The sequence below is a fragment of the Vidua chalybeata genome, chromosome 27, assembly GCF_026979565.1.
Source record: "Vidua chalybeata isolate OUT-0048 chromosome 27, bVidCha1 merged haplotype, whole genome shotgun sequence".
NCBI classification, from domain to species: Eukaryota; Metazoa; Chordata; class Aves; order Passeriformes; family Viduidae; genus Vidua; species Vidua chalybeata.
Window position 1 is genome coordinate 979,972 of NC_071556.1, and position 26,654 is coordinate 1,006,625.

At 51.5% G+C, this 26,654-nt stretch overlaps 1 protein-coding gene across 3 annotated transcripts; it reads right to left on the minus strand.

Moving 5' to 3' along the window:
- Positions 1-559: 559 nt before the first annotated feature.
- FZR1 (fizzy and cell division cycle 20 related 1) lies at positions 560-24,914 on the minus strand. Of its 3 annotated transcripts, XM_053965721.1 has the most exons (15): positions 24,818-24,894; positions 18,507-18,540; positions 13,004-13,143; positions 12,511-12,636; positions 12,222-12,285; positions 11,353-11,480; positions 10,872-10,954; positions 10,266-10,449; positions 10,012-10,077; positions 9,504-9,606; positions 8,086-8,270; positions 6,460-6,693; positions 5,764-5,868; positions 4,526-4,618; positions 560-3,494 (listed from the first exon to the last, which is right to left on the minus strand). In XM_053965721.1, exons 3-15 carry the CDS (start codon positions 13,070-13,072, stop codon positions 3,453-3,455), a joined length of 1,482 nt encoding a protein of 493 aa, XP_053821696.1. In that variant the 5' UTR covers positions 13,073-13,143; positions 18,507-18,540; positions 24,818-24,894; the 3' UTR covers positions 560-3,452. The 3 variants fall into 3 exon arrangements, with proteins under 3 accessions (XP_053821696.1, XP_053821695.1, XP_053821697.1); XM_053965720.1 differs by lacking the exon at positions 18,507-18,540 and having other exon boundaries at positions 24,818-24,914; XM_053965722.1 differs by lacking the exons at positions 18,507-18,540; positions 24,818-24,894 and adding an exon at positions 24,275-24,298.
- Between the last annotated feature and the right edge of the window lie 1,740 nt (positions 24,915-26,654).

The window sequence follows — 26,654 nt, forward strand, 5'->3', positions numbered from 1 at the left end:
GCAGCTCCAGGTGCTGATGTCCCAGGGGTCCAGGGAGCAGCAGAAGACCCTGAGCAGACCCCCGGGACACTGGCTGCTGGTGACAGTGGGAGACAAAGGGGAAGGGAGTTGTGGGGAGCACCAGGGAGCCCCAGGGCCCTGCAGATGGCCAGGGCACAGGGCTGTACTCCACTGGAGAGGTGCTCAGGGAGGGGGTGCCCCCCCGTGAGGGTCCCACCCGCACGGGGACAGGAGGACCGAGGGGCTCTGCACTCCCAGCCTCGCTGTAGCTATACCCTGGCAACTGCCCCATACCAAGGAAAGGTTGTGCCAGGCCAGGGACCCCTTTTCCTCCTTCCTGCCATGCCAAGGCGCACAGGGCAGGGCAGGGCAGGGAGGGGGGCTCTGCCCTTTCCCAGCAGGAGGAAAGCAAACAAGAGTGGGAAGCTGGGAGCAATAAACCACAGGTGAGATCTGTGCCAAGAAAGCTGGTACCTGCACAGGTGGGGTGGGGACCCTGGGGATTTGCTGCACCCTTTGCTGTGGAGAAGCAAAGTGGAACCATGGAGACCAATCCCAGTAAATTCACAACCTGTTTAATGCCAGTTCAATTGCTTTACATGAAGAAGTTACAGCGTGCTCCATGTTTGTTTTCCATCACATGACACCTGGGATACAATGCCACAGACTTTGTCACCCAGCTCTGGGAGGACCCTGTGCCCGAGCCAGTGCCCACAGGTCACACACACTAACACATTACCTCAGCTCTGCCCTTTTCTCTCTTCAGCAGCCGGTGACAATAACACCCTGAGACACTTGCATACATCGACCTCCACATGGATACAACTGGGAGCCCCTGCCTGGCAGCTGGCAGCAGGGCAGATAAGGTGGCAGTACTGGGCTGACAGCAAGGTCAGGGTGAGCAGCTTGTTCCTGCCATGCTCTGTCACCAACAGAACAGCCCTGGCCTGGGAATCACTAACCCTGGCCTAGGAATCACTAACCCTGGCCTGGCAATCACCAGCCTCCCTGCCAAGTGCAGTAAGAGCAGCTACCACGAGCCAACCTGCTCCCAAGGCAGACAGAAAAGTGAGATGTAGACACAAGATGTATGTAGTTTGGGAAAGTCCTTGGCAAGAGGGGACAGAGCAATGAGGAGCTATCCCTGCTCTGCAGCTGGGAGCACTAGGCAGTGGCTGCAGTGCCCACTCCACAGCACTGCCACTCCCCCCAGCATCTTCTGGGACTCCTTGAGGAAGTTCCCCCATCACAGGATGAGAGGCAATTCTACTCCTGTGGAGCCCCAGGGCACTGGGGAGCCCAAACATCACCACACTCACCACACATTCCAGCCGGGTGTCCTGCTCCAGAATGGGCTGAGACCTCCTGTGCGCCCCCAACCCAAGCACCTACACCCTCCCAGAGGAGAAAGCAGTGCGTCCTGGGGGTCTACACAGTGCTATTTAGCAGGAGGCAATCCACAACAGGAAAATCCACAGCACAGCCACCAGCCTCCCCAGCCCCCCTGAATGGCCCTTTGCCCAGATGATGACACCCACAACAGACCACCTCTTCCTGCAGGTGACCCTTTACTTCAAACTCATTTCCCAGCTGAGTGATCCAACTCAATTTAACACCTCCTGGGTGCTTTGGGATGCTCCCAACCCACGGTGATGTGGAACGGTGCCCACAAGTGGAACAAAAAACACAAGACAGGCCCGGGGCTGACTTCAAACCATGCCTCACATCCCACGGCCAGAGCTACACTAAAGCAGTTGCACTCAAACAGTGTTTCAAAAACTCCATGGAAATTCCATTTTGGTGGCAAGTGAGACTGTGAGATGACAAAGTGGCCTGTGGGCCTGGGAGACTCAGAGCTGCCAGGGGGCTTCCAGCACCAGCTTCTCAGCAGTGACTCCCAGTATGTGTGACGCAGGTGCAGCACCACCAGCCTGACCCAGGCACTGGGGTGATGGCACATGTGGTCAAGGCTGGAGTGGCCTTCTCACACCTTGGCTCACCCTAACAATACTGGTGGTACTGGGGACAGGCAATCATATTCCTACCACGTGGTTTTAGGGAAAGGAGGGGAGACAAAACAACAAAGAAAAAAAAAAAAGAAAGGGAAAGCATTACCTATGCAATCTACAGAGAGAAGACAAGTCTATATACACAGCCAGGGAATTCCACATGGGAACAGGAAGCAACGCTGGGAGAGGGCAGGAGGCAGGCAGGGCCTGGGCAGGGCAGGCACAGGTCAGATGGAAAAGGCTGTGCAGCCTCACAGCTCCTCTTAAATTAAAAGCACCACACACACAGAGAGCATTTGTGTTACACCCCATGGGCTCCAACACCAGCCAGAACTGTGTGTCCCACACAACCTAAAAACCCCAAACCACACACCAAAACTCAACAGCAGGGCCCTGTGTGGGACCTGGAGAGAAGAAAAAAGCAACACTGCAGCCCTGCTTCAGGAGAACCCCTCTTCCAGCCAGAAGAGGCCCTGCTCACCCCAGAAGTCAGATCTTTAGGATTTTTTTTTTCTCAAACACATCCCAACTGCTTTTGGCCTCAGGGAGACTCCAGAGCAAGGCACCCACACAGTGGCACCGAAGGAAGCTCCACATGCACAGGTGGTTGGGTGGGTTTCTTTTTTTTATAAAGCCCTTGCTTCTGCTCTCTGGTAACTCCCAGGATCAGCCCAGAACATGAAACAGCAACTGCAGAACTTCCCAAATCTGCTCCCTTAGAGGTGAAGCTTTTTCAAGTCTCCTCCAAAGTCTAGAGCCCCAAAGTGTATTTGTTCAGAGGCAGCTGTCAAGCATGCCCAAAAAAATCAAGCTGTCTTATGGAATGATCATGTTAAGTACTACAGTACCTGTCTGAGGGGAAAAACAAAGAAAAAAAAAAGAAAATAGGCAGTTCTCCAGTTTCTTCCTGGAATGGGGATGCCAGGCTATGAACAAAGCCCTTAGATGCTCAGCCTGGAGCTGTGCCCCTCGCACCAGCTGTACCGGACCAGTCTGGCTGGCTCCTGCCTCCAGAGGTGTCACTCTGGGACACAGAGCAGCATGTCAAACCCCTTCCCACAGCAGCAAGGATATGCTCCTTTCTTGCAGGAGGCACACAACGGCAGTGGGGATGGCCTCGGTCCAGTCTCAATGGTCCATGTCACATGAGTCCTCCCCAGTACCATCCTGACAGCTGGAGGATGCTGGGTTAACGTTTCTCTTGTACCCGTTTCCCTTTATGAAGGATGAATCCAATAACCTTTGGCAGTTCCCTCCCCTCCCCACCCCATCCCAAATACTGCCCAGCCCTGTGGGTCACAAGCACATATTTAATGAGCTGGGTCCTCCTGCAGTCCCACAGCTCTCCCTCCCCTTGGCTGGGCTCCGGAGGTCCATGCACGGTGAGGGAGTGGTCTGATCCTGGAATGTCAGGCTGTAGGTCCCGGGGCACAGGGAGGGGGTTTATCGTATCCTGGTGAAGAGGTTGAGCACAGATACAGACTCCTGACAAGGGAAGACAAAGCAGGGGGTAAACAGCTGTTACTCCACGTGCTTCTGGGTTGATTTGTTTTTAATCTGGTATCTCTAGCTCAGGGCATGATCCCAGGTCACAAATCAAAGTCCAACACCATAAATATTCCCATGGGTTTCTTCCAAATGGTAACAAGTGCACAGCTGGCCAGAGTGCCATTCCCAGAGCTCTGCAGGCAGCTGTACCCCAGAAACAGCAAGAAGTGGGGGACCCCCAGGAGCAATGCCAGTTCGCCCCAGTCTCCTCCTCCAAATCCCTCTGGCCAGGCACCCAAGAAAGCTCTCAGAGCATCAGACACAATCTGCTTTTGGTGATGTTGAGTTGTCACTGTCAGAATCCATGATTCCATTTTCATCTAAACCCCCATTTTAAGCAGTTTTGTAAAGAGGCAGGGGATAATGGAATTACAGAATGGTTTGGGCTTCAAGGGACCTTAAAGTTCATCTCCTTCCACCCTCTGCCATGGGCTGCTCCAAGCCCTGTCCAGCCTGGCCTTGGACATTTCCAGGGATCCAGGGGCAGCCACAGCTGCTCTGGGAAATCCATTCCAGCCCCTCCCTGTCCTCCCAGGGAACAATTCCTTCCCAATATCCCATCTAACCCTGCCCTTTGGCAGCGGGAAGCCATTTCCTCTTGTCCTGTCCCTTGAAGCTCTTGTCCCAAGTCTGTCTCCAGCTCTCCTGGAGCCCCTTTAGGCACTACAAGGGGCTGTAAGGTCTCCCTGGAGCCTTTTCTTTTTCAGCTGGACACCCCCAGCTCTCCCAGCCTGCTGTCACCTGAGGGCTCAGCTGCTCTGCTCAGCAGCCCTGGACCAGCCTGGAGAGGGATGTTGTATCACACCTGCCTTGTGCACACAGGGTGACTTTTTACTTAAATCTCAGCAAAGCTGAATCCTTCACTGCCCCAGGCCTTGATCTGCAGGAGGGGATCACAGAGGAGGCAGCAGAGCAGAACCAACTTGGCCTGAGTTGCCCCAGGCAGCTGCCCCCATGCCTGGCCTTACCTTTGTCGAGCGAGTTTTACTGAAGACGTTCCAGAAGCGTAAGGTTTCGTCTCCAGCTCCTGTGACAATGGCCTCCCCATCAGGGGACATTGCCTAAGGAGAAGACAACAACCTTTAGCACCCATCACATTTTTGAGGCTGAAAACAAGACTCTGTTGGAATGCAGGAGAGATTTAACTGTCCTTCCTACTCGTGGTGAGAAGCCAGCTACCTCTGCCTCCAGGTGCCTCATGCAGCCTCAGGTGCAATTTGGGCACTGGCACCTTATGGTGAAGCTATGGATCACACTGGGGGAGTGTTGTGGAAAGAATACTTGTGTTAAGAAATCCAAGCCATGTTTAACTGAGGCTGTTCCTCCCAGGATTATCAACATGCCTGAAGGCAGGAAGATGATATGACTGGATTTTCTGGCTGTATTGGTTGCTTACATTGGGATCTACCTCCCAAAACATTATCAGTGTTTGTCAACTCTGTTGTGAACTGCTGACACCCCCATGTAACAGTAACAGCAGATATGAGATGGATTGGGATTACCCACAACAAATGTTTAATTCCCTGGGCAGCAGTCATCAGTGAAGAGGTGTGGAAGTCTTCTGGGAGCAAGGAGAGAGGCTTGTGTTTCATAAAATCCCAGAATCCCAGAACGCTTTGGGTTGGAAGGGACCTTAAAGCTCATCTCATTGCACTCCCTTCCACTTTCCCAGGTTACTCCAAGCCCTGTCCAGCCTGGCCTTGGACACTTCCAGGGATCCACGGACAGCCACATCTGCTCTAGGCAACCTGTGCCAGGGTCTCACCACCCTCACAGGAAGAATTTCTTCCGAATATCCCACCTAACCCTGCCCTGTGGGAGTCTGAAGCCATTTCCCCTTGTCCTGCTATTCCAGATCCTTTTCCAAAGTCCCTCTACAGCTCTCCTGGAGCCTCTTAGGCACTGGAAGGTCTCCCTGGAGCCTTCTCTTTTCCAGGCTCAGAAGAGTTTTCTTAGAAGAAAACTCAGATGTTTCCTCAGGAGAGTTTGGCAGGCTTTGCTATCATTAACAAAGCCTCACATTTCCATAGCAGCAAATCCAAGCGTCCCTTGCAGGCACAGAAAAGTGATGGAGTTTTCCACTGCTCATGGGCAGTGTTCACATTTTCACCCAGACAGCTTATGGTGCCACTGGCACTGCTGCTTTGGGTGCCATCTGAGCACACCTACAGCCAGGTGAGCAGCTAGAGCCACAGCCATCACTCACCAGATACAGGACTCGATAAGAGTGCCCTGTGAGCTTTGCTACTTGAGTTAGCGAGGGATATTTCCAAACGAGGATCTGGTTCTGGGAGTATCCGTGGGTGCTCACCTGAAAGGGGAGAGGGGAACACACATCATAGAATCATGCAATTGTTAAGGCTGTAAAAGATCTCTGAGATCATCAAGTCCAACAGTCTACAGACTACACCACTGCCCTGGGCAGTCCATTCCAGTGCCTGATCACCATGAAAAAATTTTCCCAATATCCAATCTAAACCTCCCCTGGTGCAACTTGAAGCCATTTCTTCTTGTGCTGTCGCTTGTTACCTGGAAGAAGAGCCTGAATTCCACCTGACTCCACCCTCCTGTCAGAGGGAGAGAAGGTCCCTCCTGAGCCTTTTTCTTTCCAGGCTGGAGTCCCTCAGCTCCCTCAGCTGCTCCTCAACAGAATTGTGCTCCAGCTCCTTCCCCAGCTCTGTTCCCTTCTCCAGACATGCTCCAGCCCCTCACTGTCTTTCTTGTTGTGAGGGGCCCAAAACTGACCCCAGCATTTGAGGTGCCTCTGCAGGGGGCAGTCACTGCCCTGGCCCTGCTGGCAACACCCTTGCCGGTACAAGCCAGGATGCCCTTGGCCTCCTTGCCCACCTGGGCACACCTGGCTTATGCTCAGCCACGCTTCCCACCACAGGGAAGGACTCACCAGCTCGTTGGCGTGTTTGGACCAGGCCAGGTTGCACACCTGGGAGCCGGTGTCGATGCACTGCAGGGGCTGCCCCGTGAGCGTGTTCCAGAAGCGGATGCAGCGGTCGGCTGTGCCCCCACCCGAGGCCAGCAGCCCGTGCTGGTGTGGGGACCAGGCGATGGCTTTGACTGCTGCCAGGTGCTCTGTGTATTGTTGGACGGGACTCAGGCTGGAGTGATTCCAGACAAGGAGCTTGGCAGAGAGAAGAGACACAATCAAACTTGTGCCTCAGTCATGTGTCCACTACACCCACAAGGCACAATGGGACTGATGAGGGCAGTTGGGAAACAAGCTGATTTCCCATAGCGCTGCTCAGACATGCACAGCTCCACTCTGCACTTCACAGAATCATGGAATGGTATGGGTTGGTTAAAGCTCATTCAGTTCAAATCCCTGCCAAGGGCAGAGATGCCTTTTAGTAGACCAGGTTGCTCCTAGCCCCATCTGACCTGGCTTTGAACACTTCCAGGGATGGGGCAGTCACAACCACCCTGGCACCAAACTCAGTTGAGGAGCTGTCCTACCCTCAGGCCACATGGCAGGAACAGGCCCTAAGATAAGGGAATAAATCTAAAGAAACGGCATCACTGAAGGGGGCCTCAGACCCTGCTGTTGCCTTTCTGGCTGTATCATTCCAGAATACATCCAGAAATCTGCTCAGTTCATTAAGAGTTATTCTGAGCAGGAGGAACTCCTTCCAACCATGCTGTCACACAGGCACTGGGCACATTCCCTACCTAGCAACCCGCTCCAAAGAGCTTGGAACACCACTTTTTTGTGACAGATGCTTCTCCCATATGGTGCTCAGTGAGCTGCAAGCCTGCGCTACAGGTATGAGAACTCGCAGAGCTCTACCTCAGCTTCCTGCTGCATACAAACATTACTGCAACAAACGTGACCATACACTACCCAAACAAAGCCAGGAAGGGTAGCTTAGCAGTGGCTTTGTTGAACTCAACCCCCTGAGCCAAGCTAGAGATTTAATTAGCCAAATACAGAAGCAAAATTAAATTTGCCTTTTTCATTTTATTAGGAAGAGAAGACTGAGTAGAAGCTTAGCATGATTTACGTTTGGTCATAGTCCAACAACCAAAACAAAAGTCCTTTTCAGAGAGGCCAAACATCCTTAAAGAATCACTGAACCATTAAGGTTGGAAAAGACCTTTAAGATCAAGTCCAGCCTTTAACCTAATCTTGTCATGCCCAGTAAACCACATTGCAAAGTGCCCTATCCACTTGTTTTTTGAACACTTCCAGGAATGGCAACTCCCCCACTGCCTGGGCAGCCTGTTCCAATGCTTAACCACTCTTTCAGCAAAGAAAATTTTCCCTAATCATAGAATTATACAATGGTTTGGGTTGGAGGGGACCTCAAAGCCTATCTAGTTCCATCCCCTGCAATGGGCAGGAACACTTTCCACTAGGTGGAAGGTTGCTGATGTGCAGGTTGCTGCACATCCTGTCCAGCGTGGCCTTGAACACCTCCAGCAACATGATAATATCCAACCTGAACTACCCCTGGTGCCCTTGCCCTAGAAAGAAAGGGGGTCTGACATTTCCTGTGACCCCCTGGAAGGAATGTACCTTGTTATCGTTCCCTCCAGAGGCCAGGAGCTGGTGGTCCGTGGACCATTTGAGCCCACAGACCTCCTGCCTGTGTCCCTGGAGCCGCCGCTCAGACTGCAGGGGTGGGGTGCGGATGTCCCGCTGCAGGATCATCCTGTCCCGGCTCCCGGACGACAGCTGGTCCGCGTTCCACGCCAAGGCACCTGCAACAGGGGCAGAGCTTCGGAGACTGCTCGAGGAGTCACTGAGGCTGCAAAAGACCTCTAAGGTCACCAAGTCCAACCCTCAACTCAGCACCACCACCATGTTCACCACCAAACCATGTCCTCAGGTGCCACATCCACACATCTTTAAAACACTTTTCAGGCATGGTGACTCCACCACTGCCCTAGGCAGTCAGTTCCAATTATTTATAACCCTTTCTGTGAAAAAATTTTCCCAATATCCAATCTAAACCTCCTCTAGCACAGCTTGAGGCATGTCCTCTCATCCTGTCCCTTGCTCCCTGGGAGCGCAGCCTGACCCCCACCTAGTTCCACCCTCCTGTCAGAGAGTTGTGCAGAGCCAGAAGGTCCCCCTGAACCTCCTTTTCTCCAGGTTGAGCTCCCCCAGCTGCTCCTGGTGCTTCAGCCCCTTCCCCAGCTCTGTTCCCTTCTATGGACACACTCCACCCCCTCAATGTCTTCCTTGCTGTGGGAGATCTAAAACTGACTCCAGGATTCGAGGTGGGACCTCAGCAGTGCTCAGCACAGAGGGATGGTCACTGCCCTGGTCCTGCTGGTCACATTATCAAATCCAACCCTTCCAGTCCTGCAGCAGTTGCTAAGCAAAATGCAGCCATCAGAGCTACCAGGGTTAAAAAAAAAAAAAAAAAAAAAAAAAAAAACGAACCTAACAAACCTCAAACCACTCCTTACAGAACTCCCTTACATCCACTCTCTGGAGTCCTAGATCAGGGCACAAATAGAGGTTCCACTGAACAGCTGACTGCAGGTATTACCAATCTCACTTCACAGTGCAGTAAAGCACAGGAACAGATCTTGGGAACTGCATGAATTTCCCAAATCTCACCCCAGAGTTTAGATTCACAACATCTCTGAGTAGAAAAAACCAGCCCTCCAAAAAAGGGAAGTGGAAATCTCAGTGTGAAGCTGCCAGCAGGGCTGAAACTGGAAGCCAGCAGCAGTGAAGAGATGTTGTAACCAAACCCAAAAAGCCTCAAGCAAGGAGGAAACACCTGCTGCAACACCCAACCACCATCACACTCAGATCAGAACACCAGAGTTATGAGATGATAATATTTTGAACCTGCTCAAGACAGGGGATAAATATCAATCCTGGTGCTCTGAGTTCTCTATTTCCAGCAGATCCCTGGCTAACAAAGTTCCATCAGGAAGAAGAGACCCCTTAGAACCCTCTGCTTCCCCACTCCTTACCGACTCTGGCTGTGTGTCCCTCCAGCATGGAGAGCTTCTTTCCTGCAGCTGCATCCCAGATCTGTACAAAGCCCTTGTGAGTGCCAACAGCCACCAAGTTTCCCTGGACAAACAGAGAGCCAGGATCAGTACAGCCAGGAAGTACAGTCAGAAAACTGAAAGTTGAGGAGAAGACTTGACATAAATCCCACGAGATGGAAAGCATCCAGAGTTCTTTCACCTGACATGGTTTTCCCTACTGAGAGCCCCAAGCAGCCTGTCTGGAATATATTTATTGTAACATTTTACTGTCAAGAGCTGAAGAAGCAAACTGGCTCCTTCTCCCTCCCACTCCTCTTAGCAACGCCTCGAGAACCTCAAGATACAAGAGGCTGCTCTCTATTCCCTCTCTTTTAGCAGAGAAAAACCTCTTTAGCAGAGAAAAAGCTCAGGGAGTTAATTACAGCTATGATGACAATGACTAAATGACCAATGTCTCAGCTGTCCCTGCCAACAGTGTCATACTGACCCGCTCTGACCAGCCCACGGATGTCACGGAATCACCTTCCACAGAGAGGTCACACAGCCGTGTTACCTTCAGAGAGAAGAATGGGGTAAGAAACGTGGTTTTGTCACACTGGCTGTCTCACAAACCAGTGCTGTGTTTGGGATACAGCGTGACAAGTGTTGAAGCCCTCACACAGTACATTCCATAGCCCTGGAATGCTGGAAAAACCCTACATCAATGGGCAATTCAATCTTCAGACACTCATGACCATTTACCTGACTCGTACAAGCACTCCACAGGTAAACACACGTCCCAAGGCCAACGCTGAGGACGTTAAGAGAGGACCAGTCCACCAGGTTCAGGTAGAAGTCATCCTGAAGCTCTGGGGCATCCAGCACTTTGAAAGGAATCTTGGAGATTTTTCGAGTTGGTTTTCGAGGTGATCTTAGCAGCTTCTGACTGTTTACAAAAACAGATAAAAAAACAACTAGAGGAATCTGCACATCATAGCAGATGGGAGGCACAGGTGCAGCCACTCTTTATAGAGCACTCTGAAGATTCTACAGAAATGCAGAGACAAAAAGGCTGCACAACCCTTTTTCAGCAGCAAGACTGGAAGGAATTAGGTTCTGCTTCTGCAAAGGAGCTATGAAGCAGAAAGGTAAACTAATTACTGAGAGCTGACCAAGACATGTCAAGCACATAGACAGGCTGGGCATCTGAAGAAATTCTTAGAACTTGACGTTTTATTTACTATCTCTCCAGATTTCCAAACCCAATTCACATTTATTTTAGAGCTTTAGACATAAGTCCTAGAGAACCTCACTGAGCCCTCTGTCGCAGCTCTTCCCTTCTTTTAGTTTGCAGAGGATCAGTGTTACCTTTTGTTGCTGACAGGAGACAGGGAATAGGGTGAGACCTCATTGCCATCATCCGGGCTGGAGCGTTTTGTGCTGAGCGAGTACTGCATAAAGAAACACCTCGTGAGGACCCTGGTACGCCCAAGGCCTGGAGTATCACTCCCAACATGCACTGGCGCCAAGCTAATTCCAACACCCAGTTTTTCCTTTCCCAGGTGCTCTAAAACCATACAAAACCCCTCAGCAACATTCAGGTCCAAAAGACTGATTTGGCCTCTCACCACACTGTACAAAAAGCCTGGTTCCACACAGCTTTCCTGCCAGCACAAACACAGGAAGCACATTGCTTGCTGCATACTCAGGTTCCCTTTCCAGGCCACCACATTTGTTCTCAACAGCTTATCTCAGCCAAGCTCCAACACCGACTCACTGCACGAGCAGCCTGGCAGAGCCCTGCACCACACACAACCTCCACTGGTGCTAATGAAAGAAACCAACTTACAGTGAAGAGAGATTTCTTCTCTGGGGTGGATGGCTGCAGCCTCCTGTCCTCTGTCTGGGGGTCCTGCACCTTCTCGATCCCTGCTCCCAAGAGTTCATTCTTCAGCAAGGCAGAGTAGGCAAGGCCATCTGTAAAGCCAAACAGGCACTCAGCAGAGAGCTCAGAGCAGGAACAGCAGGGAGAACCAGGATCATGTGTGCCTGACCTGGAGAAGGGAAGGCTCCAGGGAGACCTCAGAACCTCCTCCAGTGCCTAAAGGGGCTCCAGGAGAGCTGGAGAGAGACTTGGGACAAGAGCCTGGAGGGACAGGACAAGGGGGAATGGTTTCCCACTGCCACAGGGCAGGGTTAGATGGGATAACAGGAGGGAATTGTTCTCTGTGAGGGTGGGGGGGGGGCTGGTACAGGGTGCCCAGAACAGCCTGGATCCCTGGAAGTGTCCAAGGCCAGGCATGACAGGGCTTGTAGGGAGTGTCCCTGCTCATGGCAGGGGGTGGAAGGAGATGGGCTTTAAGGTCCCTTCCAACCCAAACCAGTCTGGGATTCTACAACTTGTACTCTCACGGAGTCTCTTAATAAGCCTGGGGCCCCCATTTAGAATCAAGATTAGTAGCAAGTTTCCCCTCCTTCCACTCCATCAGGGAAGTGCTTTCATGACACAATAAACCAAGGCATAGAGACAGCCTCTTGCATCCAGACACCCATCAAATGCCCACATCATGGCCTGGTACTCACTCATTATGTGGGCATCTCTCAAAACACCAGCATGAGTTTTGGCACAAGCATGAAAGTGCCAGCATGGCCTTAACTTCCCCAGCAGTTTGCAATAAGAGCTCCGGGCACTGCCAAGCAGTAGAAGGGTGGTCTCACCTTTCCCAGTGTCTGATGTAGCATCCTTTGCTTTTCTGTTTTGGCTTGGCGATTTTTCATTTTCCTGAAATGGAGAAACATGCCATCACCATACAGAAAAATCAGGGTATATGGTGAAATAGCAAATGCAGGGAGCATAGGGTTTGAGGACACACACTCAGTGGAACTCTTCTGCTGCAGCAGAAGAGCATGGTGCAGAAGGTAAGCAGAACAATCATGCCAGCCGAAACAAAAAGTACCACTTCCTCAGTTCCAAGGCTGAGCTGTAGGAGAAGGGAGCAAAACTTACATTTATTCTGTGGAAGTTGATGCTCCAGTTGGCCCCAGCTCTTGAGGGAATGAATCTGTCACCATGCTTACTAGGAGAAGACATTGGAGAATTGGAAGGTGTCAAGGTTCTTCTCATCTCTGCTACCTGAATTGAAGAAAAGAAGACACTGAACTTACTCCTCAAGCCTTACAGTTGGTTAGTTCATTAGCCCTCAATTTTTTATGTTACATGTGTAGCTGCTGAGATTATGTATTAAAAAGGTATTACTGAACTCCACAAAAATATCTTCACCCCTTTTTGCAACCTGAACTGAGGTTATATATTCAAAAGCTCTCTTAAAGTCAAGCTATTTGGGTATTCATAGAACAGCTGAGGAGTTCACACCTGCTCACAACCCAACAAAAGACTGTGGTTTGCTTTGAAGAGGTCCCAGGTCTTTCAAAAGCTCAAGGAAAACAGTCACAAGTAAGACAGACAACATAACAGTGAGCCTGAGCCCATCTGTACTCACACAAGGCATTGTATTCTCATTCTGTATGTTGATTTGGCGTAGGAGACGTCTCTCATAGTCCTGATCCATGGTGGGAAGCTGATTGCAGAGCTCAGCCAGCTCAGGAATTTGTTTGCGAAGTCCAAGGAGTAACTAGTGTGCTGCAACAGACAGGAGAAGAACAACAAAATGTTACACTTCTCCATGCTGAAAAACCTCTTCAAAGTCTCCTAAGCCTGTTCTTTGAACTTGAGACCATTTTTCCTATCCAGAGCATTGGTACCAAACTTGTGTGACACTGAAGAATGCAGGCAGCTGGTATTTTGTGTCTGACAGGACCTCAGCCAGTCCCCACCCCACCTGGAGCAGGGACTGCCCCCGGGCCCTGCAGCAGAGTTTGGCAATCCTTCAGGACATGGGCATGAAAATTCCAGGCACCTGCAGCCTATCCTGTCCAGGCACTGGCACCAGTTGCACGGAGAGGTGTGTCTGTCCTATTCATAAAAGTGTTCAAGGCCAGGTTGGACTGGGCTTGGAGCAACCTGGTCTACTGAACGTGGCCCTGCCCATGGCAGGGGGTGGAATGAGATGGGTTTTAAGGTCATTTCCAACCCAAAACACTGTGAGATTCTGTGATCCCACTACAGCCTGTCCCACTGCTCAGGTCAGGGGCACAGGAGCAGTGCTGAAGGTCAGATGCTTTTAGCCATGTCAGAAGTACTGCAGACTTTTAACACCACCCACTGGAGGAACATACCAGGGATCTAGTAGTCCCAGTGAACATTCCATGTCTGATGCCTGCACTATCCCAAATACGCCTTCTGGCTGGCACAAAGCTTGCTCACTCATATAGCTATGCAGTCTATCAGCAACGTTACCATCATTTAAGCACATATTTTAAGCATATATTTTAGGACAGGGCTGCTTCATAGCTGAGATTTGCCTGGTAAATTAACATGTGCATCAATAAAAAATAAATGAGCTGACACTTGTGTGAGAATACACAGTCACAGCCCTTGCCAAGCCCCAAGGGCAGAGAGCAGTACCCCCAGGGTCCAGTCTTACCCATTACACACCTCATGTGCCTTGTCCACAGCTGACGTGGGCACAAAAACACCAGAGGAAACATCAAGTTGGTCTTTCAACCCAAGATAAACATGACCAAAGGCAAAGGTACAACTAACACATAAGCAAATCCCCATAACACACAGGCATCTCGAGGCTGTGCAGAACATAAAGGGATCTTCATTCCTGTTATTGCATAAACATTTATGGCACCTGGCCAGAGTCCCAGCTGCACAAATGGAGTTGCCTCAAGATACAAACTTGTGTTAAAATCCTGGAGGCAACTGCACACAAAGGCTGTGCTGGGAGGAGGCTGCCCAGGGAGCAGCTGCACAGTGCCCCGCTCAGGGACAACCCTGCACTGTCTCCCACTCCCTCCTGAGAAGAGGCTGCCTCCAGGAACCACAGACCTGCCCAGGGCTTTACAGTTAAAAACTGGGGGCAAGTTACCAAGCTACAAGGGGTCCAGCAGTACACGCTGCAATTCAGTAAGATGTGATGAAGTTTTAAAATACTCTGTGAAATAAGCTGGTAAACAAGGCAAAGCACACCGACTCTGCACTGCAGAGCTGATGGCCTTGCACCTCAGAAAGTTACAGGAAATGGGGTGACATCAAGGTGGTGACCAATGGGGTTGCACAGGGCTCCATCTTAAGGCCAGTTCTCTCAAATGTCTTCGTAAGTGACCTGGGGGCCAGACTGGAAGGTCCTGAGTAGGTTTGGTGAGGCCACTCACTTGGGAGGAACTGCTGACATTCTCAAGGACAGAGAGACCCTGAGGTCTCTCCCAAAGAGAGACCCTGACAAATGTGAGGATTGGGAAATCCCCAGCCGTGTGATGTTTAACAAGGGCAAGTGTTGGATCCTGCCCTGGGATGGGGCAGCCCTGGAGGCAGGGACAGACTGGGAATGAGAGGCTGGAGAGCAGCGCCGTGGGAAGGGACCTGGGGGTCCTGGTCAGTGGCAAGTTGGATCTGAGTCACTGCTGTGTCCTGGCAGCCCAAAGGGCCACCCTGTCCTGGGGGCACCAGGTCCAAGGAGGGATTGTCCCACTCTGCTCTGCACTGGGGCAGCCTCACCTCCAGTGCTGGGGGCACTTTGGGCACCACAAGGTCAGGAGGACCCAAAGCTGTTGGAGAGTGTCCTAAGGAGGGACACGGAGCTGGGGAAGGGTCTGAGGAGCGGCTGAGGGCACTTGGCTCGTTCAGCTGCAGCACAGGAGACTGAGGGGAGGCTCCTCGGGGGCTGCAGCTCCTCCCGAGGGGAGGCAGAGGGGCAGGGGCTGAGCTCTGCTCTGGGCCAGGGACAGGAGGCCAGGAAGGGCTGGAGCTGTGCCAGGGCTTGGCATGGAGCTCAGGGAAAGGTTCTTCCCCCCGAGGCTGCTGGCACTGCCCAGGCTCCCCAGGGAATGGTCCTGGCCCCGAGGCTGCCAGAGCTCCAGGAGCGTTTGGCCAGCGCTCTCAGGGATGCTCAGGGTGGGCTTGGTGGGGTGCCTGTGCAGGGACAGGGGCTGGGATCAATGATCCTTGTGGGTCCCTTCCAACTCAGGAGATCCTGTGGTTCCTTGAGCTACACCATTTTTCAGTACCAAAACTTGGACTTCTTACAAATGCTGAAATGTTTTTCTTCTTTAACATTAAGCATGCCAACACTTTTACAGAAGCATCCCTGAAATAGACAGTGCCAAGCTGGTTCTGATCACACCTGCTTACCTCTACCACCTCCTCCCCCCAAGCTTTTCTCTTTTTTAATTTAACACATTACTCCCATATGTTCTTTCAGCGTCAAAACTGGAGAAAGCTCCCAAATTTAACAGAGATCAGCTTCTACCAAATGAAGCAGAGACTACATAATTGCAGTGAAAAGTTAGAAAAGTCTGTGATGCTATTAATAAAGCAGATTTAGAAAATAAAAATTAATGTATGCCATATCAAATACTCTCCCTTGTTTTGAAGTACCGCCCTTATCGACCCACAAGCTACCAAATGTGTGTCTCAAATGAAACAGTTCAAAAAAATGCCCCCTCCCCCCTTTTCTTTTTTTGGGGTGTTGTTGTTTTAACGCCATGAGTAAGAGAGCTCAGCCTGCAGAACCCACACGAGGAGCGTGATCAGCCAGGGAACACCACACATTTTAAGTGTCCTCCCAAAATGGCTCAGCACAGTATTGGTGAGATCCACAGCAAAGAGACATTTTAAATTCTGCATCTGAAACACATTTAACTATCGAGCTTTTCAGTTCCCATCTGCCCAAATTTCACCTACAACTTTCACTCAGAAACACAGCACAGATTGTTCAAAAGAACAGTTGAGAGACCGCACAGCAGAACACAGCAGTGAATGTTCAGCACCTGAATAGTGACATGTTTTTACCCTAAAACCCGTGCCACTAACAAGCCCAGGCAGCAAGCAGCACCTCTGGTTTGTGGTATGCTCTTGCTTTCTCTAAATTTGTCCATGGGAACTGAGTCCATTTCCCCCAAAGCAAGTAAAATAAAAAAGGTTTTGCCAGAAGGACTTGGGGGTGCTGGTGACTGCTGCTGAACATGAAGTGGTGTGTGTCCAGGTGGGCAAAGAGGCCAATGGTATGTGGCTTGTATCGGCCACAGTGTGGCCAGCAGGACCAGGGCAGTGACCATTCCCATGGGCTGGGCACTGATGAGCCCCCACCTCGAATCCTGGTGACAGTTCTGAACCTCTCACAAGAGGGCTGGAACATGTCTGGAGAAGAATGGAGCTGGGGAAGGGGCTGGAGCATCAGGAGCAGCTGAGGGGAAGTTCAGCCTGGAGAAAAAACAGGTTCAAGGAAGACATTCTTGCTCTCCACAACTCCCTGACAGGAGAGTGCAGCCGGGTGGGGGTTGGGCTCTGCTCCCAGGGAAACAGCCTCAAGCTGTGCTAGGGGAGGTTTAGGTGGGACATCAGGAGGAATTTCTTCATGGAAAGCATGAGCCACCACTGGCACAGGCGCCCAGGGCAGTGGTGGAATCCCCATCCCTGCAGGGATTTAACAGCTGTGTGGATGTGGCATCTGGGGACATGGCTTAGGGGTGGCCTTGGCAGTGCTGGGGGCATGGTCTGAGTTGATGTTAGAGGGCTTTTCCAGACTGAATGATTCTATAATATGTGGGCTTCAAGTTCCCTTTAAGTTGAAGAAATAAAAGATCTTGAGGAGCTACATGTGTTACGTATTCTTCAGACACTATTTTGTCACTAATTATGCAGTCCATGCTTGGAGAATAAAGGTGGGATTTGGTGGAAGGGTTTGGATTCCGTGAGAAGAATTTGTATTCTGACTTTGTTTTTCATGCACCTTCTGTACTGTCTCTGAATTGGCTGGATTCTCTCACAGCTCATTACCTTTAGAACAATACTTACAGGCAGAGTTATGGTGCTGAACAAGTGCCTTTTGTTCTTTTTATTGACCCAACCTTTGTGTATTCAAACACAGAAGTGTTTTTTCTTGGAATGGACGTGTTTTTAATAAGCCAGCATGCAGAACACCAGGCCTGGCAGGGAAACAAGGGCAGTAATTTTGCAAAATTATTTCTGTGGTTTGAGGCAGGCTGTACCTGTTTGGATTTCCCAGCACACACTGAAGGAGGTGTAAGAGATGCAGGTTGGTTGTATCAATTCAGATATGCTCTGCTCAAGCAGTTCAAGAGCTGGATGATTCCTGACCCTTTTTTATTCCAGAAATTGTTCATGTACCATCTCTTCTGGAAGGTATTTGGGTGGGTAAGCATTTAACACAAGAGGTTCTTACAAAAGTGAGAGAATCGGAATACCAAAGACAGGATGCAAATGTAAATGTAGATGTAAAGCTGAATATATTTCCTAATTTACACAGTGCCAAAGGGGGTAAAGGATGTCTTGGTAACTTAAATACCATCAACGTTATGTTGATGCTTTATTTTGAAGCATCTCAAATCTGAAAAAGGTTGCCTGGAGCTTTTCTTACTACTAAGTCCTAAACAGACCCCAGATTTGTAGTCAGCAAGCGCCTACCCACACCCAGAGATGCCGCATGCTCTTTGGGCCTGTATTAAGGTAAAAACATGTCACTACTCAGGTGTTGAATATTTCCAAGCTCTCTGGAATAGTCCCATCATTTGCTAAGAGGAAAAGTACACAAGTACTTAGTCCTTCAAGTCATGACCTGTAGGGTTTGAAATCAAACCTAAATATCCTGCTTCCCCAAATCCAAAGTTTTCATCTTCTTTTGATTTGACTAAACCCGATCACAAGACTTGCAAATCAATAAGGCAAAGCCCTCAGCTGGCAGCAGAAATGGTAGTTCCTCTATCCCTGGCAGCTGCAGTGTCCTGCCCCTCCTCATGCCAGATCCAGGTACTGACCACGTCACACAAAAAACCTAACACAGCCCCAAAGGGCTGATGTTTTTGGCTGGTTTAGTAAGCATCTCCTCCGCCTCAGCCTGGAGTACTGCAGAGTATTACCAGTTATAGTTTCCTTTAGAGGCTCTTGAACAAGCTGTAAGAGAAAAGAGGAAAAAAAAAAAAAAAAGCTAAGCCATAGGTTTTAGCTGTGTAATGGTCAAGACTATTAGGAATGCATTCAGAATGCCAAGGCTTCACAGGGCAGCCATTGGGAATGGGTAAGATACTCTGTGCTTGGCCAAGCTCAAGCAGAACTTGTCCACATTTAACCCACAGGAACACTACACCAACCAAGCAAACTGGAAGGAACTGGCCCACTTTCAAACCAGCAATAGCACAAAAAGTTAAAGTTGTGTGTTTTGCCAATGTTTACCTTTTTAAAGTTACAAGGATAGAATTTGTTACCCAGCAATTTACTAGGGAATAGTGTGAGAAGCATTTATAAAATCAGCCATTTACCCCTATGAAATGGGAGCAGCTAAAGCTTTATTTCAAAACAAACTACAACCTTTGCTGCCTTGCCCTCATCAGAGAAGCACGTTCACAGCTTTGTACGACAGAGATCACACTAATGGCAAGTAAAAAATTACTCCGGTGTTATGGTGTCAGGTGGGATCTTCACCGTTAGTCCTCACACTCCTGAAGATTCAATACTACACCAAAATCCAAGATGCTGGACTATGGCAAGCGCCATCACACCACAGCATTGTACTTCAGAGCATAAGATGTAGGTGACTGCTCTTCACTGAAGGTCCTGCAAAATTCCATGTTTTTCTGCCTTTCCAAAGCATCTTGTCAAGCACCTCCTGCCCTGGGCACTCAGTAACACCTTTATGCACTCACTGCCATCAGCCTTACAATGCCCCTGTTCCAAAAGTGCCAACTTCTAGCGACCAGCAATACTCACAAACTGAACTCCAGTTTCATTTGAAGGCAGAGTGGTTCAAGGGCAGAGCCAAAACAGTCTCCAGTGACTGCATCTCCTACCTGTACTCAGCCACCCAGTCTGGAACAGGAGTCCAGAAGCTGGAGATGTAAGTGAAATGCACAGTGATCTGTGCCTCCCTTCACTTCCCATGGCAGAAAACATCTCTCCTTCCTCACAGGGAGAAAATATCCCCCTTTCCTCACAGGCACAGGCCCAACCTGCAATCCAGATCAGAGGTGACAAACATTTGACCTGTACCTCCAGTTGCACTCAGAGACAAGCTTCAAGACTTCCCACAGCCCTCCATGACAACTTCAGAAGCTCAGATAAAGCTTCATGTCCACCATCCCAAAGCGATGCACAATCCCACCACAATGACAGAGAAACTCTGACTAGCAAACCACAAAAATTTAGGGCACTCTGATGACTGGGGCTGCAGGAAGCCTGCGGGAGCCAAGGATGTAAAGCTCATGACACAGAGCTCTGCTTGTGGCCTGGACTATCACAAGCCAGCAGAAAGTCAGGGTTGTAAGGCCTTCAGGAAACAGCAAAATCTCTGTCTTTGGAAAGGTCTTTACCAAAGATAAACACTGCCAGCACTAATCACAGAATCCCAGAATGGTTTGGGCTTGAAGGCACCTTAAACCTCATCTTGTTTGCTATGGGCAGGGACACCTTCCACTCCCCTCCTTCTGCTCCAAGCTCCATCCAACCTGGCCTTGGACACTTCCAGGGATCCAGGGGCAGCCACAGCTGCTCTGGGCAGCCTGTGCCAGGGCCTGCTCACCCTCAGAGGGAACAATTTCTTCCTAATGGCTAATAAATCATCTCAGTACGCCATTACAAGCCCAAAAGATTTTCACCAGGATTTTTGTATACACAACTGTTGCTCTTAAATGCAAGTGCTCTCGAAGAGGACACTCCAGAAAGCCCACCAGGAACATCACTCTTGCTGCCTCTCACACAGATGATGCTCAGGTATCACCATTGCTTTCAGCACAGATGTTTTTCCTAAATCCCTTTTTTTCTCCACAACTAAAGGAAAAAACATGGGAAGATGACAGTCAAGCCTGTACTCCAAAGACCAGACTATTTTCAACCATTCAGCTGAAACTCAAATACTGGGCAACCACAGCAATCAGAACCAGCAGGCACCCCACTGATGCAGCCACACAGGAGCCAGGCCCCTTGCTGAGGGGTTCCAAATTTGCCTCAGCCTGTTTTTAATAAGTCAGGAGAATTGTAGGGTTGTTATTTTACCTTCATAGATGACGTTTTCATTCAATACACATCCCACTGCAGCGTACTATTGTCTCTTGGCAGTGCAGAGCTTAGCCAAGCAGACATGACAACCATGCACTCAGCAGGGGATTTCTCAGAAAATCACCACTATTAAGCCCCCTTTTTATTGCTTGCAGGTAGTGATAATTTCACCTTTTCACCACGATGCTCTGTAAATAAGAGGGACGCACTTGTTCCCAGGGAATACAAAATACAGCACGATGCCCTCAGCAGCGCAGGAAGCCTTTCACTGGGAAACAAAGCACAACACGTGGGGTCACTTTGATGGTACCTCTTGCCCATGGGCCAAAAGGCCCTAATTAACAAGAAGTATCCTTGAAGAGGTTTATCTGCTACAAAAGCGAAACAAATGAGAGGCAGCAGCAGGAACACTCCCGTTTCAGAGATGCAGTAATTGGCCAAGATACCTGATGAAGCAGCACCTGCACCCTGGGCTGTGCTGGCTGTCACCTGGCTCAGGGATGCTCCAAGAGCTCAGGTGAAGAGCAGGTTCAGCCCCAGCAGGTCTTGCCTGAGAAACACCAAGTGCTGAGCAAGTTCTGCTGCTCCCATTTGCCAGTGGAAGAGGTTCCCACTGTTTCCCGTGTGCTCAGGCAGCACAGCACAGAACCCCATCCCTCCTGCAGGTGCTGGAGGCTACTTCCTGCACTGGGGAAGGGGCTGGGTATGATTCCCCCAAGATACTTCTTGGCAAAGAAAGGACCTTCCAATGTTCGGCTTTGAGATTTCATCTCAGTCCAGGACATAACCAGTGCCAAACATGTGCCTCTCATGAGGCAGGGCCCGATCAAACTCCACAATTCTCTCCACACTGCCTGGCCCCTGGAGCTCCCCTTGGACACAGGAGCTAAGCTCTGGGTAGTCACTGGCCTCCACAGAGGGCTAGTTACAGCCCTGTTTCCATCCTCACTTCTGTTTCCACCCTCACCTGGTGGCAGTTTTCCACCCACAAACATGTTTTGTACAAGTCACTGGACAGACAGGAGAAACAAAGGTTCTGCTTTCAACCAGCATATAATGACACCTATTTTGGTAATCACCTAGAAGACATTGAGTTGTTTAATTATTCTTTGTAAAAACAAAGACTCATTTAGGTTGGAAAAGCCCTCTAAGATCAGAGTCCAACATTGTCAAGTCCCCCAGCATTGTCAAGGCCACCACTAACCATATCCCAGGTGCCAGATCCATATGTCTGTTAAATCCCTGCAGGGATGGGGTCTCCACCGCTGCCCTGCGTATCCCACTGTTACAGGGAATCACAGGGTGGGGCAGGTTGGAAGGAACACAGAGATCATCTGGTGCCACCTCCCTGCTTAAGCAGGGTCATCCCTGAACACACAGCACAGGATTGTGTCCAGATACTTCTGGAATATCTCCAGTGAGGAAGACTGCACACCTTCCCTGGGCAGGTGCCTGTTCCAATGCTCAGTCACTGCACAGGGAAGTTCTTCCTCATGTTCAGATGGAAATTCCTGGGTATCAGTTCCTGCCACTTCCTCTTGTCCCATTGCTGGGCCCCATGGAGCAGAGCCTGGTCTCTACTCTGAGCCCTCCCTGCAAACACCAAGAGAGAGGATGAGGGCTGAACAGTTGTGTCTCCTCTCAAGGCTGAACAGACACAGCTCACTGAGCCTTTCCTGAAGAGAGAGATGTTCCAGTCCCTTCAGCATCTCCACAGCATCCACTGGACCCAATCCAGGAGCTCCATGTCCCTCCTGAGCAGAACTGGACACAGCACTCCAGATTTGCCTCACCAGGGCCAAGCAGAGGGGCAGGACCACCTCCCTCAACCTGCTGCCAATGCTCTTCCCAATGAACACCAGGATTTCACTGGCCCCTTGGTCCCGGGACACACGGCTGCTCAGGAACAGTCTCTTGTTCACCAGGACACCCAGGGCTCTCCGCAGCTGCTCTCCAGCATGTCAGCCCCCAGCCTGGACTGGGGTTACTGCTCCCCAGGTGGAGGATCCTGCACTTGCCCTTGCTGAAGTTCTGACAGTTCCTTCCTGCCCACCTCTCCAGCCTGTCCAGGCCCTTCTACAGGGCTGCAGAGCTCTGGGGGGGGATTGGCCACTGCTCTCACTCTGTGTCAGCAGCTGAGGAGGCACCAACTCCTTCATCCAACCACTGATGGATGAGTTAAACAACACTGGGCCCAGGATTGAACCTGGGGGGCTAATAAAAAGGAAGTGGGGATGGAGAGAGTGAAGTACTTGGATCTTAGGGACACAGGGTCCTTAGAAGATTTTTTTAAGTTTTTACATGTTGGTCATTCCAGACTCAAAGAGGATTGACTTACGAGCAGAAAAAAGGACAAGAAAAGGCTACAGAGTCTGCATTTTACAACTTACAGAACCTTCAGGGCTTTTTGTTTGCTTCTGTTTAGTAGTTTCTATTCTCTAAGCACATTTCTTCATAGGGGTACTGACTTTAATAACATTCAGTTTCCCTTCAAAAAATCCACAGAAGACAGTGGTTCAATTATCTTGTACTTTCAAGTGGGTAAAGACAGCTAAGAGCAGCAGCTTTATGGATACACGCTCAGTAAAGGAGAAGTCAGGGCACTATAAGCAAAGATTAAAAATACACCAGCAGCCCTGTCCTCGCAGCTTTACTGAAAGGACAAGCATCCAAAACTCTGCTTCACCATAACACCTAAGGTACTGAAGATGCAACATTGCCCCTGGACAAACTACAAAAATAAACCACAGAATTTAAAAACATGACAACCTCAGTCAACAGCCCCAGAAATCTCTGCTTCTGTATTAATTATAATAATAAAAAAAAAAAAAAAAAAAAAAAACCAGGCTAATATAAGATCATAAAATTCCACAATGGTTTGGGCTTGAAGGTGCTTTAAAGCTCATCTCATTCCACCCCCTGCCATGGCAGGGACACCTTCCACCATCCCAGGCTGCTCCAAGCCCCAGTGTCCAACCCGGCCTTGGGCACTGCCAGGGATCCAGGGGCAGCCACAGCTGCTCTGGGCACCCTGGGCCAGGGCCTGCCCACCCTGCCAGGGAACAATTCCTGCCCAATATCCCATCCAGCCCTGCCCTCTGGCAGTGGGAGCCATTCCCTCTTCTCCCGTCCCTGCAAGCTCTTGTACTTAGTCTCTCCATCTTTTTTGTTGGCTCCTTCAGGTTCTAGAAGTCTGCAATGAGGATTTGTTGCTCTCTGAAGAACCCTCAGCACCAAATACTGGGGTGCTATCATAAAATACATGCAGGAAGAATCAGCACTTCACAAGAAAACGGGCACAAAGTCTTCAAGAGAGCTACAAATCAAGAGAAAACAGTCCTCCATGGCATGAATTGAACAACACCTTCCCAAGGTGATGCCAGCATAACCTGACAAACCTCCCTGCCCCAGCAGAACCTTCAGCTCAGGCTGATCCTGCATACAAATCCCACGTGTGAAATGTCAACAGCAGCTTACAAACGCCCTGATGAAACACACAGCGATAAGGAGCTCCCTCAGACCCCGGAGCCATCGGGTGGGCAGGGGTCCATCCACCCGTGCTGTACATAAACAGCAGACTGCTGGCCAAAGTTTCTGCTGCTGCTTGGCAGATCCACACCACTGAAATCTCTGTTACCGTTTGTATTATCAACTTGATCAAGAACTCAGAGTTAATCCAGGCTCCGTTATTTTGCGTCTTTCCCCAGCGGCCGAGGGCACACGGACCGAGCGAAGGGGTTACACCGCGAGCTTCCAGCTGCTTTGCCCAGCCCCGGCCCCGGGGTCAGGTGCGGCATGCCCGTTACCAAACACTCCGGAGCGTTGGGGCTCACCGGCCCCGCCGTGACGGGGCACAGCCCGCTTGGGCCCGCAGGAACCGGCACAGATCGGGCCCATCCCCGGCCGCAACGGGCGGGGAGGGAGAAGCGGGACTGCTCGGTGACCGGGTGCCGAGGGAGAGAGGAAGGGAGAAAGGGACTAAAAGAGGCAAGGCACCACCAGCCCCGCCTGGCCCGGCCCAGTCCGGCCCGGCCCCTCCGCACGGCCCGGCCCGGCCCACAGGCCCGTGCCCGCAGGGGAAAGTGCGGCGTCCAAGCCTGCCGCAGGCCCCCCGCCTCGCCACGCCGTGTCGTGCCATGCCGTACTCCGCACCGTGCCCCGGGCGCTGCCCCGGCCGTACCTGCTCCGGTGCCGGTGCCACCGGCCGGCCCGGCCCGGCCCAGCTCCGCCTCCTCCGTCAGCACCCGCCGGCCCCGCCGCTCCACAACATGGCGGCCGCCCCCGCCCCCGCGCGGGGCACGACGGGAGCGCGCCCCGCCCGCCGCTTCGAACACACACAGGAAGCGGCGGCGCGCGGCGCCATGGCAACGGCCCCGCTGACGTCACAGCCACGACATGACGTCATGGCCGGGCTCCGGTGTCTGTGTGTCCCTCCCGGGAGGGCACGGGGCCGGGGACTGCTGCGTCTCTGAGGGACCCTTTGAGAACTTAAGGAGGCCCTTGGGGGGTTCTTAGGAGGGCGTCTTGATCCCGGGAAGGGACTCATCATGTCCCTGAGGGGCTCCCTGAGTCCTTCAGGGGGTGCCTTGGTCTTTGGGGGGGCTCCCTCCTTTGGGGGGGCAGGAGTTTCTTGATCCCTGAAGAGGTTCTTGCATCTCTGGGGAAGGTTCTTAGGTCCTTAAGGGGGCTCCTCAGGTCCTTGGAGGGCCTCTTGGGTTCTGGGGGTTGTTCCTGGCCCCTCCAGAAGGTGTGGGATTCCTGTGACCGCCCTCCCCCCCCCAAGAGATTGTCTGTGACTCAGTGTAGGACCCCCCACGACCCCACAGAGTGTCTGTGTCTCCCCCATTCCTGGTCTCTGGTCCCCATTGCTCTTCCCAGTGAGTTGTGGGGTGGGTGGGGGGAAGCCAGCTGTGTGTCCACCCCTCTCTTGGGAGGGCACTGGGGCGGGGGCTGCTGCTCCCGCAGAGCTCAGCCGCACATGGCCTGGGAGGAGCCGGGGCAGGTGCTGCAGGAGAGCTCGCAGCCCCATGCCCTTCAGCGCTGGTGTGTGCTGGACCCGCCCAGTTCCTGCCCATGCCCACAGAGGGGCTGGTGCCGGGGGCCCGGGGTGCCTGTTGGCGGGCAGCCTCCCCCCAGGCTGTCCATCTGCCATGCTCTGGTGACCCCAGTGACCGTGTCACTGTTACCCTGCCCAGCACAGCCACCCATTCTGGTCCTACTGCAGCAATGCAGCAAGCTGCATGCAAGCCCTGATAATAATCGTGGACTGCTGAGATCGGCCTCCCATAATAATCAAGTCTCTCTTTAAGGTTCCCTTGTATGTTATTTTCAACAAGAAACCGCTGATAAATGCAGTCCTGAGAAGGAACAGAATAATTCATAGACTGGTGGAATATCCTGATCTGGAAGGGACCCACAAGGATCATCAGCCCAGCCCTGTCCCTGCACAGGCACCCCACCAAGCCCACCCTGAGCATCCCTGAGAGCGCTGGCCAAACGCTCCTGGAGCTCTGGCAGCCTCGGGGCCGGGACCATTCCCTGGGGAGCCTGGGCAGTGCCAGCAGCCTCGGGGGGAAGAACCTTTCCCTGAGCTCCATGCCAAGCCCTGGCACAGCTCCAGCCCTTCCTGGCCTCCTGTCCCTGGCCCAGAGCAGAGCTCAGCCCCTGCCCCTCTGCCTCCCCTCGGGAGGAGCTGCAGCCCCCGAGGAGCCTCCCCTCAGTCTCCTGTGCTGCAGCTGAACGAGCCAAGTGCCCTCAGCCGCTCCTCAGCCCCTTCCCCAGCTCCGTGTCCCTCCTTGGGACACTCTCCAACACCCTTATGGGTGATGGATCCTTTGGATCCTTCTGACCTTGTGGTGCCCAAATTGCCTCCAGAACTCAAGCTGATTCCCTCTAGCAGATCCTGGGCTCGGGCCATGAGGAACCCAGCAACTCCCCTGCAGGCATCCCCATGTTGTCCATTGTCTCAGGAGACCTATGGGATGTGCCCTGCCATGGCACGTCTGGAAACCAAACGG